The 13,124-nt window shown below is 36.7% G+C and overlaps 1 protein-coding gene across 1 annotated transcript in view; it reads left to right on the top strand.

Annotated features, from left to right (window-relative positions):
- CCDC171 (coiled-coil domain containing 171) overlaps positions 1-13,124 on the top strand; it is a 293,576-nt gene that overhangs the window by 141,407 nt on the left and 139,045 nt on the right. Inside the window, exons 19-20 of the mRNA XM_039240931.1 lie at positions 6,848-7,074; positions 7,803-7,985. Of these exons, the coding sequence (XP_039096862.1) occupies positions 6,848-7,074; positions 7,803-7,985 (410 nt within the window). The remainder of the gene's footprint in view (positions 1-6,847; positions 7,075-7,802; positions 7,986-13,124) is intronic.

The raw sequence follows: 13,124 nt of genomic DNA, 5'->3' as shown, positions 1-13,124 counted from the left end.
GTAATAAAGATGTATGGTGCTGGCATAAAAATGGACCAATAAACCAATAGAATAGAATCTAGAGCCAAAAGCATAAACTGAAAGCCCAAGCATGCATGGTCACCTGATACCTGACAAGGGAGCCAAGAATACTCAACAGAGAGAAGACAGTCTCTTCAATAATGGTGCTGGTATAATTAGATATTCACATGTAAAAGAGTGAAACTATACCATTATCTTACACCACTCAGAAATATTAACTTGAAAGGGATTAAAGACTTAAATATAAGACCCGAAACTATGAAACTCCTAGAAGAAGACAAGGCTCCTTGACATGAGTCTTGGTAATGATTCTCTGGATACAACACCTAACGCCCGATCAACAAAATAAAAAAATTAAGAAGCGGGACTACATTAAACTAAAAAGGCTTTTGTACAGCAAAAGAAATGATCAACAATGTGAAAAGACCACTTACAGAGTGGGAAAAATATTTGCAAACCATATATCTGATAAAGGATTAATATCTAAAATATATAAAGAATGGATATCATTCAATAGCAAAGCCCCCAAATAACCCAATTAAAAAAATGGGCAAAGGCCCCACATAGACATTTTTCCAAATAAGATATACCAGAGGTCAACGGGTACATGAAAAGATGCTCAATATCAATAGTCATTAGGGAAATGCAAGTCAAAACCACAATGAGATATCATTTTATGCCTGTTAAAATGACTATCATTGGGGAGCCTGACTGGCTTAGTCAGAAGAACATGTGACTCTTATCTCAAGGTTGTGAGTTCAAGCCCCATGTTGGGTGTAGAGATTACTTAAATATATATGGTTAGAGAGAGAGAGACAGACAGACAAGAGATAACAAATGCTGGTGTGGAGGTAGAGAAAGTTGAACCCTTGTGCACTGTTTTGTGATTGTAAATCGATACAGCCACTATGGAAAACAATATAGTGGATCCTCAAAAAACTAAAAGTAGAGCAACCATATGATCCAGCAATTTAACTTCCTTTTTTTTTTTTTTTTTTTAAAGATTATTTATTTATTTTGAGATAGAGAGAGAGATGGGCAGGGAAAGAATCCCAAGCAGGATCCATGCTGCATGGGGCCTGACATGGGGCTTGAACCCATGAACCATGAGCTCATGACCTGAGCTGAAACCAAGAGTTGGACACTCAGCCAACTGAGTCACCCAAGCGCCCCCAACTATTTCACTTCTGGGAACATATCCAAAGGAAATGAAAACATTAACTTGAAAAGGTATTTGCCACCCACCTGCAAGTTCATAGCAGTGTTATTTACAATAGCCAATATATATAAACATCTAAGTGTCCATTGACAGCTGAGTGGATAAAGAAATTGTGGTAAATATATAATATTATTCAGCCATAAAAAATGAAGATATCCTACCATTTTCAGCAATGTGGAGGGACCTTGAAGGTGTTATGCTAAAGGAAATAGGATAGAGAAAGGCAGATACTGTACGATCTCTCTTATGTCTGAAAACCCCCTCACCAAAACCAAACACCAAATTCAAAGAGAAAGAAATAAGACTTGTGGTCACCAGAGGTGGAAGGTAGGGTGAGGGGGAATTAGAGGAAGGTGGTTAAACATACAAATTTACAGTTATAAGATAAATAAGTCCTATGGATGTGATGTATAGCATGGTGATTACAGTGAACATGACTCTACGATGTATAGGAAATGTGTTAAGAGAGTAAATCCTAAGGGTTCTCATTCTTACAAGGAGAACATTTTTCTTTTTTCTTCTTTCTTTTCTTTTTATTGTATCTATATGAAATGATGGATGATAGCCAAATCTATTGTGGTAGTTATTCACAATATATGTAAACCAGGCCATCATGTTGTATGTCTTAAGCTTATACAGTAATGTGTGTTAATTATTTCTCAATAAAACTGGGGGGAAACACCTCCTAAAACAAAGTTACTTAAGTTTCTTCTATCTTCATAGCTTTAGTTTCTTTTCATTCATTCAAGTATTTTTTGTTGTTGTTTGTTTTATTTATTTCTAGGAGAGAGAGAGAGAGACAGCGTGAACAGGGGAGGGTCAGAGAGATAGGGAGTCACAGACTGAAACAGGCTCCAGGCTCTGAGCTGGCAGTCAGCACAGAGCCCAATGCAGGGCTCGAACCCATGAACCGCGAGATCATGACCTAAGCGAAAGGCGGACGCCCAACCAACTAAGCCACCCAGGCGCTCCTCATTCAAGTATTTATTAAGCATCTATTATATGCCAGTCACTTTTTATTTAGTTAAAATTAAAAAAAATTATTTACTTTTGAGAGAGAGAGAGAGAGAGACAGACAGACAGAGCATGAGCAGGAGAGGGGCAGAGAGAGTGGATGACACAGAATCTGAAGCAGGCTTCAAGCTCTGAGCGGTCAATACAGAGCCCAATGCGGGGCTTGAACTCACGAACTGCGAGATCATGACCCAAGCTGAAGCCCGATGCGGGGCTTGAACTCACGAACTGCGAGATCATGACCCAAGCTGAAGTCAGATGCTTAACCGACTGAGCCACCCAGGTGCCCCATATGCCAGCCACTTAAAATAAAATAAGGTATAGTGGCGCCTGCGTGGCTCAGTTGGTTAAGTGTCCGATTTCGGCTCAGGTCATGATCTCACTGTTCATGGGTTCAAGCCCTGCGTTGGGCTCTGTGTGGACAGCTAGCTCAGAGCCTAAAGCCTGTTTCAGATTCTGTATCTCCCTCTCTCTCTGACCCTCCCCTGTTCATGTCTCTCTCTCTCTCTCTCTCTCAGAAATAAATAAAAAACATAAAATTTTTTTTAAAAAATGAGGTATAATTGACACATAATGTTATATTAATTTCAGGTGCATAACATAATGATCCAGCATTGATATTTATTGCTAAATAATCAGTATAGCAGGTCTAGTTAACATTAAAAAATTTTTTAAAAGTTTATTCATTTTATTTTTTGGGAGAGAGACAGGGAACATGAGCAGGGAAGGGGCAGAGAGAGAGGGAGAGACAGGATTCTGAGCAGTCTCTGCGCTGTCAGTGTGGGGCCTGACGCGAGACTCCATCTCACCCCCATGAGCTCATGACCTGAGCCGAAACCAAGAGTTGTATGCCATCCAGGTGCCCCTAGATAACAGTTGTTACCATACCTAGTCACAAATATTTTTTTCCCTGTGAGAAGAACTTTTAAGATGTACTCTTAGAACTTTCAAATTCATAGCATCAAATTTGAGTTACAGATTCACAATGCTTTTTCTTTAAGATGTAAGTTGTATTGAATATATTGACTAAGACTAAGCCAGAGATGAACTCACTGACTTTAGGATAAAAAACTTGTCACAGTAAGTCTAGAAATACTGGAATTTAAATAAAATTTTGAAAAATAAAATGAAAAGCTTTGGAGAATTCTGGTGCTTTTTTTTTCTTTCCTAGTTTTAATTTAAATTCTAGTTAGTTAACATGCAGTGTAATACTCACTTCAGGTGTAGAATTTAGTGATTCAACACCTCCATGCAACACCCAGTGCCCATCACAAGTGCCCTCCTGAATACCCATCACTCATCACCCATCTAGTCCATTCCCCTGCCCACCTCCCCTTCAGTAACCATGGGTTTGTTCTTTTTGTTGTTGTTGTTTTTAAAGTTTATTTGTTTTAGAGAGAGAGGCCGAAAGAGAGCAAGAGCAGGGGAAAGGGCACAGAGACAGGGAGAGAATCCCAAGCAGGCTCTGCACTGTCAGTGTCACTGAGATCATGACCTGAGCCTAAATCAAGAGTTGGATGCTCTCAACCTAGTAAGACACCCAGGCACCCCCATCAGTTTGTTCTTTAGAGTTAAGAGTCTGTTTCTTGGTTTGCTTCTCTCTCTGGTTTTCTTCTTCTTCTTTTTTCTTTTTTTTAAATATTTTTATTTATTTCTAGGAGAGAGAGACAGCGTGAGCAGGGGAGGGTCAGAGAGAGAGAGGGAGACACAGACTGAAACAGGCTCCAGGCTCTGAGCTGGCTGTCAGCACAGAGCCCGATGCGGGGCTCGAACCCACGAACCACGAGATCATGAACTAAGAGAAAGTCGGACGCTTAACCGACTAAGCTACCCAGGCGCCCCTGGTTTTCTTCTTCCTAGAGAATCCTAGTGGTTTTTTGTTTGTTTGTTTGTTTTTGCTTTGTTTTGTTTTGAGAGAAGCCTACCTATATATATGTTTATTTTAAAATAATGTTTTAATGTTTATTTTAGACACACACACACACAAACACACACACACACACACACACACACACACAGGTCATGATCTCATGTTTCGTGAGTTTGAGCCTCACATCAGGCTCTGTGCTGGCAGTGCGGAGCCTGCTTGGGATTTTCTCTCTTCACCCTCTCTCTCTGCCCCTCCCTGCTCGTGTGCTCTGTCTCTCTCCTCTCTTAATAAATAAACTTTAAAAAAGCACAGTTCTTTATGAATCTGTTTTAAAGATTAAAACCTTTATGAATTTGTTTTAAAGATTTTGCCTTTGCTACTGGAAAAAGTCCAATAGAGTCCTCTTCTTTCTCAAAAGACACATGCTATTAAAGAGAGGCAAAGTGATTAACAAATGAATTTTACATAAACAAGAATTTGTTAAATGTAACAAACATTTAAACAGTTTAGACAAGTTTAGACATGAGAAATTTTAGTGACCTTATTTTTGTCTCTTATTTCTGTATCATTATACAAATAACTACAGCTATGTCACAAGAGGATTTTTTTGATTCTTCACTTATTTAATGAGTTAATTGTACTCTATACTGTATAATGTGAAGTATGTCACAAACACACTTCTTACTCATCAAACCATAAATTATTTAGTGAGTGCTCTTTCTGTAATTCCGTGAGAGTCAGCAGTGAGGAACTAGAGTGTATGGCTCTTTCCCAGTTCTTAAAAATTCAGAAGAATGCCTTGGAGAATTATATTGTCACTTAATTTTACCTTTCAGAGTGGTTAGTATCTACACAAACACATTTCTATGATATAGTACAAAACCACTATTCATTAAAATTTAATTGTAGTTGGTTTTGCCTTTAAAAGCTCTTTGTGAAAATTTTATTACTTTGATAAACCTGAAAATTTCCTAAAATGATGAAGTTTTGTCTTGTTTCCTTAAAAAGAATAGCTTTTGACCTACCATTAAAGCGAATATTAATTAATTTTTATTGGTATTATTGAACGCATTCTTGCATTCAGCATTGTTGCTGCTGCTATGAGAATAAAAAATATAACCCAACAAACATATACACAATATCCATATATTCTAGACTGGCACACTGCAAATACAGAGTTTACTCAGATAACAAGAGACAGAGTTAAGGAGTTGCAAAGCCAGTTGAGAAACAGGGAATACATATATTAGGCACTGAAATGATGTATTATGATCAACGTTATAGGTAAAATAAGTTTTACTGTTTATATGTCCAACAGCAACTTATGAAACAATAGTTTAGCAATTCTTTTAAGTCTGTGTGCTGTATTCTATGTTAATTGGTTTATGACGCTAGAAATTCTTTTTTTATTCATGACTTATTTAAACAGTTGATTGTTAGCAAAGGAACTGCGTATTTTAATTATACTTCAGATGCCTCTGTCAGTGGGATTCTTAGGATGCTTATGAGAGGTTTATAGAATTAAACTACATCACCTTATGTTCTTCGACGTCCGTGCATCGGTAACTAAGAGAAATAAATTCTGCATGGAGGATATTATGCTTTTATCCAATTTACAATTTTTATTTTATGTATAACTTCTAGGCAGCGTGGTTTCCGAAATCTGACTGCTGTATCATTTAAAAAGTTTTCTTTCCTTTTGTCTCCTGAAGAATAAAGCAAGCCTCACGTTTGTGAACACAGGGCCTCTGTGATATTGTTCTTAATGACTTAGAAAACCACTGATTGATCGCCTTCTCAGCCAGTGTTGGTCTTCAGTGTTGAACCACATGTATTCTTAGGATTATTAAGCATTTTTTCTATTGGATAAAACTGACCAAATATACATTTTGTGCTTATGATATAAAGACATGATTTAAATTAATTCCAACAGCAGAGACTCCTGAAATGTAGAATAGTCTACTACTGAATTTAAATAATCTCTCCATGCTTGTCATTTTACATGGATAGTATCATAAAACAAGTAATGACAGATTAAGACCTGCCTAGCAGAGGGAAAACTAAATTACACGACTTTTATTAAGGCGTAAATAAACCTATTAACCATTATCTGGAATACCAATTAGTAGACAGTGCACTGACAATTTTATTTATCAACATTAAACACAATTATTAATTACAGACCTGATGAATCCAGCAGTAAGCAGGCCATGTTGGATATGCTGGGACCTTAAGTCCATTATGTGAGAGGGATGATTACCGAAATCCTGTGGGGAAATAAGTAATTGTTGTTGTAAAATTTTAATTGCCTTGGAATAAGGCAAATTGTATTTTCTTGTCTGAGAATATAAATAGTATGACATTAAGGTAACAAGCTTCAGTAGTTGTAAATAGAAAATGAATTTATGTTAGGTTTTAAAATAAAGAAAAGAGTGGTGATGAATATTTAGTGTCATAGTGGTTTAGTGTAAATGATATAATGCAAATGCATGCAGATTTTCTTGAGCTAAATTGTTTAGTAGGTAAGCTATTTTTTGCATTTGTTTTTTTATAGTGAAAATTAATGTGGGAGGGGACTCTGAATGAATTACTACAGGTAAATGGGGATTGTATAATTGAGAAATATTTTAATTGTGTGGTGATTGGCAGAATTGTAAAATGAACAAGAGACAGTTCACATTTTCATTGTGTCTTTTTTCTCTTCTTTTCTCTTTTTTTTTAAGATCCAAATTCCAGAATTTGTGGACATTTACTCATAGGTGCAGCCAAAAATTCCTTTGCAAAACTCATGGATAAAATTAGTCTTGCCATGGAGAGTATACCGTTGCATAGTAGCAGGAGTATTACATATGTAGAAAAGGATTCTCTGGTTCAGAGGCTGGCTCGTGGACTTCATAAAGTAAATACACTGGCCCTGAAGTATGGTCTACGTGGTCATGTGCCCATTTTGGTATGTATGCAATTTCATTAGGTAGTGACGTTGGGACTTGTAAATTTAATTTTGAAGCACACTTATTTGTAGTTTAAATTAGTTGTGCATGACTGTATCTAGATATCCTTTAGATTTCATGTAATCTTGTTTATTTGTGAAAGAGAGAGAGACAGAGAGACAGAGAGAGAGGGAGAGACAGAGAGAGCATGCATGAGCAGCAGGAGCGGCAGAGAGAGAGGAGAGGGAGAATCTGTGCTGTTGGTGCAGAGCCTAACATGGGGCTTGATCCCACACACTGTGAGATCATGACCTGAGCTGAAATCAAGAGTCGGATGTTTAACCGACTGAGTCACTAAGGTGCCCCAGACCTCATGTAGTCTTGTAATGCGATACATAATAGGACTTCCAAGTAAGTGTCTTAAATATTGAAATACAAAAGTTCTGGCATGAGTTGTGAATTTACTGTTTTCTGTAAGTGGACTGCAGCAGAATTCTATGAGACATAAACTAATGTCAGTTCCATTTCCTAGCCCTGTAAATTATTTATTTTCTTTGGTTGTTCATTTCATATAAGCCAAATTATTGGTCACATAAAAAATAAAGCATTCGCCTCTAAGTTTCCTTTACAGCTAGTAATGTTTTCTGTATAATCCAAGATACATTTAAGTTAGTAAAAGGGCCATTGCTCTTGATTTACTAGTCAACCTGTAGTTGCTGCCTGTAAAATTGTTCTTGATTAACAACAGAAAAGCACAGCATCATTACAGAAGCAGATATTTGGATTTACACAAAGATTGCACGCGGCAGAAGTGGAGCGCCGTTCACTGCGCTTGGAGGTCACAGAATTCAAACGAAATGTGAATGAAATGAAGAAGGAGCTTGACAAAGCACAGGGTCTCCAACTGCAATTAAATGAATTTAAGCAGTCGGTAAGTAGGTGTGATTTAAAATACTGTGGCTCTAGCGCACTCTCCGCTGATACATACACACTCCTGGGTGACCTATAGATCTGTAGATTTCTTTTAGCTTTTTGTTGTTTGTTTTCTCAAATAATTCAGAAAACTTCCCTTCTAACATTCCCCAACATCACTCCATTATATACAGTCAAAGTTGCTGGGAGACTAGATCTTAAATGTTCTCAGCACAGAAAGAAGTGATAATTATGTCCTATGATAGAGGTGTTAGCTAGTGCAATATTGGTCATCGTATTGTACTATGTAAGTGTATCAGATCAACAGGTTGTATACCTTACACAGTCTTATATCTCACTTATGTCTCAAAAGCCAGGAGTCAAGACCAGATGCTTAAGGGAATACTGATCCTGTGTCAGCAGAACTCACAGCCCTGTTAAAATGTAAACAGCGGCTGAAAGTGTAGAAAAAGTAAGTTATAGTTAGGAGAGATTAATTGCGTTAGCAAACAAACCCCCAAATGTATATTAAAGAATAATAAAATGCTTCTCCCAATTGAGGAGCCTTGTGTTTAGAACAGGGGGTGGGATGCTCTCTCTTTTTATATTAAATATTTTGAGTACATTAGATGATTTCATTTGAAATCAAATTGCTTTTCCAAAGAAGTGTTCAATCTAACTTCCATCAGACTCATGTATTATTTAAGAAAGCAGAAGATAGCTGGGAAAAGAAAGCCTAGGTACCAAATAGCATTAAATCAAGATCAAAATATGTTAAATATATGATGCACAGTAACATGGAGATACACACATACTCTTTTTGCCGCCCAGGTTTATTAGTTAACACTGCTGTTCTTAATGTGGATATAGGAATATAGGGTTAAGAGATTACCCTGCAACTTCAAAATTGTATCCAACTGATGACAACTAATATAAATATGAATACAAAATTTGTTTCCTAAGTCTAGCAGCAAGCTACTTTTAGTACCCTCTTCTTTGGGGAAACTTTGCAAGTTCAATTTCGATTTAAATGGCAAATTTGGAATGTGCAGACAGGAAGATAGCAGTTTAGTTACTAATCCTATGATAATGTAAATTGCTAATGTTAATTATTATTTCAAATAGCTATGCCTTCAAAGGGCAAAAAGTTCCTATAAATTTGTCAAGTAATCATGAATTACTGTTCTGATTGAAGATAAGTAATAGTTTTCTTATCAGTGAATGTCTAAAGACACCCATTTCCCCTCACTTTCTTAGTTTTTTTGTTCAGAGAAGGTAAAATTTTAGAGCTGCCTCAACATTTTTTTATTATAAAAATAATACCTGATAGCCATATATAAATATACAAAAAAGTTTAAAGGAGAAAGTTCAGATCACTGTAATCATACTGCCCATAACCAATTACTACTGAATTGTGGATGAGTTTTGTCCCTACATTTTTTGGTGTGTTTTTTTCTGTGTAAATGCATGCTTTTATGCACAGTTGTAGTTTAGAATGATTTTTCACGTACAATTCGCAAAAACATATATACAAACTTTAATATTCACTTATAGTACTATAAGCATTTCCTCCTGTGTGACTTATTAAGTTCATTTTAGATTAAACAAATAGGTTATAATATAATTATATAATTTATAATTATAATATAACTTATAATTATAAATGATAGGTTTTTGATTTTACTAATTCCATCATATGGATGTATCAAAATTTATTGGACTATTCTTTTATTAATAGATGCTTCACTTTTTCCAATTTTTTGCCATTATACTTAAATCATATAGTGCTGTTTGTTTATTTTGAGAGAGAGAGAGCAAGCGGGAGATGGACAGAGAGAGAGAGAGAGAGAGAGAATCTCAAGCAGGCTCCACGTGGTCAGTGCAGAGCCTGATGTGGAGCTCCATCTCAATCCTGCGATTATGACTTGAACTGAGATCAGAGTTGGGCACTTAACCAGCTGAGCCACCAAGGTGCCCCAACAGCTGTTTATACTTTTAAAAGCCAGTTCCTTTGGAGTGTGTCTCTGCCCCATTTTGATTTGCTGTTAATTGTGTATCCTAACTAAATCTGGGATGTTGAGGTAGTCTACCAAAATGGAAAGAAACAGCTGTTGATACAATTTGAGATTTAGAAGAAGCCAATTTTTTTTTAGATTTAGATAATAGTGACTTTCCTGAAAATTGGAAGATTATATATGTTGCTTTCTAGAATATGTGTGAGGAATTGTAGGTATTCTATACAATATGATTTCCTAGTCCTTAGCTAAGTATCAGTGAAGGAAGTCAACATCTTATTTTTGATTAGTTTTGAAGTAGGCAGGACTCAATTTCTAGAATCCAGACAGAAGGTTAGAGTTTGAAGAAAAGTTGCTGGAAGGTGACAGAATCCTCTTGTAAGAACTTTGGTTGAATAAGTGGCTTGCAGCAAAAGCTAACGTGTTCCAGGAAATGTTTAGTGTGTATTACTTTCACTGAAGTGTAGAAATAAACATAGGATTAATTGAAGGAATAATTGAAGGAATGAGATATGTATCTTTATATTTGTTAATTTTTCTTTTAACATTTATTCATTTCTAAGAGACAGAGAGAGATAGAGTATGAGTTGAGGAGGGGCAGAGAGAGAGGGACACACAGAATCCAAAGCAGGTTCTAGGCTCTGAGCTGTCAGTGCAGAGCCCGCCATGGGGCTCGAACTCACAGAACCACAAGATCATGATCTGAGCTGAAGTTGGACACTTAACTGACTGAGCCACCCAGATGCCCTGAGTACCTTTATATTTGGACATACAGTTGTAAAGTGTAACATATAAAATGATGATTTCTAACATTTAATAACCATATTGCCCATGTATAAGGCATTGACCCTAAGCACTTCAAGGAGTTAATTCATTTAGTCCTCTTATATCAGTAATAGTTTCAAATTATTATTATCTTTATTTTACAAATGAGGGATATGGGACACAGAGCAGCTGAATAACTTGCCCAAAGTCAGATAGTAAGTGGAAATGACAGCATTTGAACCTGAGTCGTCTGGCTCCAAAACCCATGCTTTTGACTACTTCACTCCAGTGGTTAATGTTTATATCTAGCTGTGTGAGTAAAGGATTGTTTCATTAAAAACAGAATAGATGGGAAATGGTGCTCTTTTCCTCTAGAAAATGGAGAGCATTTGCTTGCAATCATCATCTTTCATTGATTTCAAGCAAAATATTTTCAGGAGGAAAATAAAATTGCTTCCTTAGAATTGGTCTAGCATTGTAATATAAAGGAAAGCATACTGCCTGCCCAGCTATTCAGTACTCTGACGGCTTCAGCACCATGTTCATCTGTTGATCTACTGACCGTTGTTCTTTAACAGCAAACCCCCATGATTTTTTTTCTTTAGAAGTTCCTCACAACTGCTTTTACACACCACCTCTTATTCTCCATTGCTATACTTATTTGGTTCCATTTAGTTTCTGAAGAGAGAACAGAATTGAGCCAGTCTCTGGAAGGGATAGATGGACAAGAGAGAGGCTAACACTAGCTAGGTTTTAAGGTGAAGGAGAAATTTTGGAGGAGTGGAAAGAAGTCCTGGGAAATCATGGGGATCTTGATTTATGGAGGCCAAGTGACAGATGGTCACCTTGAGGAGTGGTACTTTAGAACAACATAACGAGTAAAAGGTAGAAGAAGTACAAACATATCTGTTCATGAGACCCAGAAGAATGCTGTGGCATCACGGACCAGAAGGATTTAAGAGGTTGAAATGAACAAGAGTGCCCAGAAGAGGTTGTTAGAGTTGATGTTCTGGAAGTGGAGGGTTTAGTTGTAATGGCACAATGTGGACAGTGAGGCAGTGGTTAGGAGGGAGCAAAAGATAGATGGTCCTCCAAATTTAAACACTGTAAAAGTTTCAGTGATATATTAGATATGCCACTACTAGATGGATCTTGGGAAATGAGGCAACGTTCCTGTGTGCCTGTGATCATTCCTATTCTCTTGTGTCAACTTAGGTAAGTCATTTGGCATCTCTTTTTATGCTATAATGTTGCTGCTGTTTATGCTATACTTTAGAATTTAATTAGTGTTGAGGAATGCATTATATATACCTTTGAAAAGGCAAGTAATAGTAAAAGACAGTTGCTTCTGGAAGGTTGCACGCATAGTACCTGGTGCCAGAGTAAAACTGAGTTAAAACTATATTATGCTATAGAAAGATCTGTGTAATAGACTTATCCTCAAACTTAGTTCTAGCAAAAATTCTTTTCTCTGCATGAGATGCATGCTTGCCATTATTGGCCCATGAGGAAACTATAACTAAGCACATTTGTCTCATGTGTCAGAAAACTCAGAGATAAAGTCCACATTCAACTGTAATAATTTATGTATTCCAGATGCCTAGATTCAATAGAATTTTTATTCTGCTCTTCCTCTCCCCCCATCCTAAATTCAAAAAGAATTTAAATCAATTTGCTTTCTATTTGTGGTTAATTATATTTGCCTCAAAACCTGTTCAACAATGGGAGAGTTATTGGTCTTAAATATCTATATACAGCGTGGTTAAGTGACTTGCACGGTCCTTTTTAGTTTTTCATATATATTTCACAGATTACCTACCTTTTGTGAAACACTCCCGTTCTTTGTTTGTCAAGATCAAGATGTCTCTTATTGTTTGATGTATTAAGTTTCATTTGCTTAATTGTTTTGAACAGGAGATAATACATGTGTGTCCTTCCCTGGATTCTCCACCCCTTAAGGGATGGCCCCTGGTTAGAACTGTCTAGGTGGATGGAGTGCTCTGTTCTATAAAGCAGTCATGATATTATAAAAACTGTGTTACATACTCTGGTGCATAGTTTTATTTGTAGATATTTATGTATGAATATTCTTTCATTCAACAAATATTTGCTGAGTGCCTACTGAGTGCCAGGTGCTTTTCTGTGTGTTATGTGAGCAAGCTGAATGAGGTCCCTACCCAGTGGAGCTCATGTCCTTAAATAAGTGGTTGATGTGGGATGTGGACAGGCAATAAAAAAAGTGAATAACTATATGAAGTGGATTTAGATAATGGTAGTGACTATATAGAAAATAAAGGAATATGGTATGGTAGTGTCATAGGAGTTGGGGAGGTATGGGCTGGTAAGGATTCTTGAAGGAGGGGATTTTTGACCAGAGA

The sequence above is a fragment of the Hyaena hyaena genome, unplaced genomic scaffold (assembly GCF_003009895.1).
Source record: "Hyaena hyaena isolate Hyena2069 unplaced genomic scaffold, ASM300989v1 scaffold_185, whole genome shotgun sequence".
Classification (NCBI taxonomy): Eukaryota; Metazoa; Chordata; class Mammalia; order Carnivora; family Hyaenidae; genus Hyaena; species Hyaena hyaena.
Note: the sequence above shows the minus strand (reverse complement) of the source record. Positions and strands in the feature narration are given on the sequence as shown.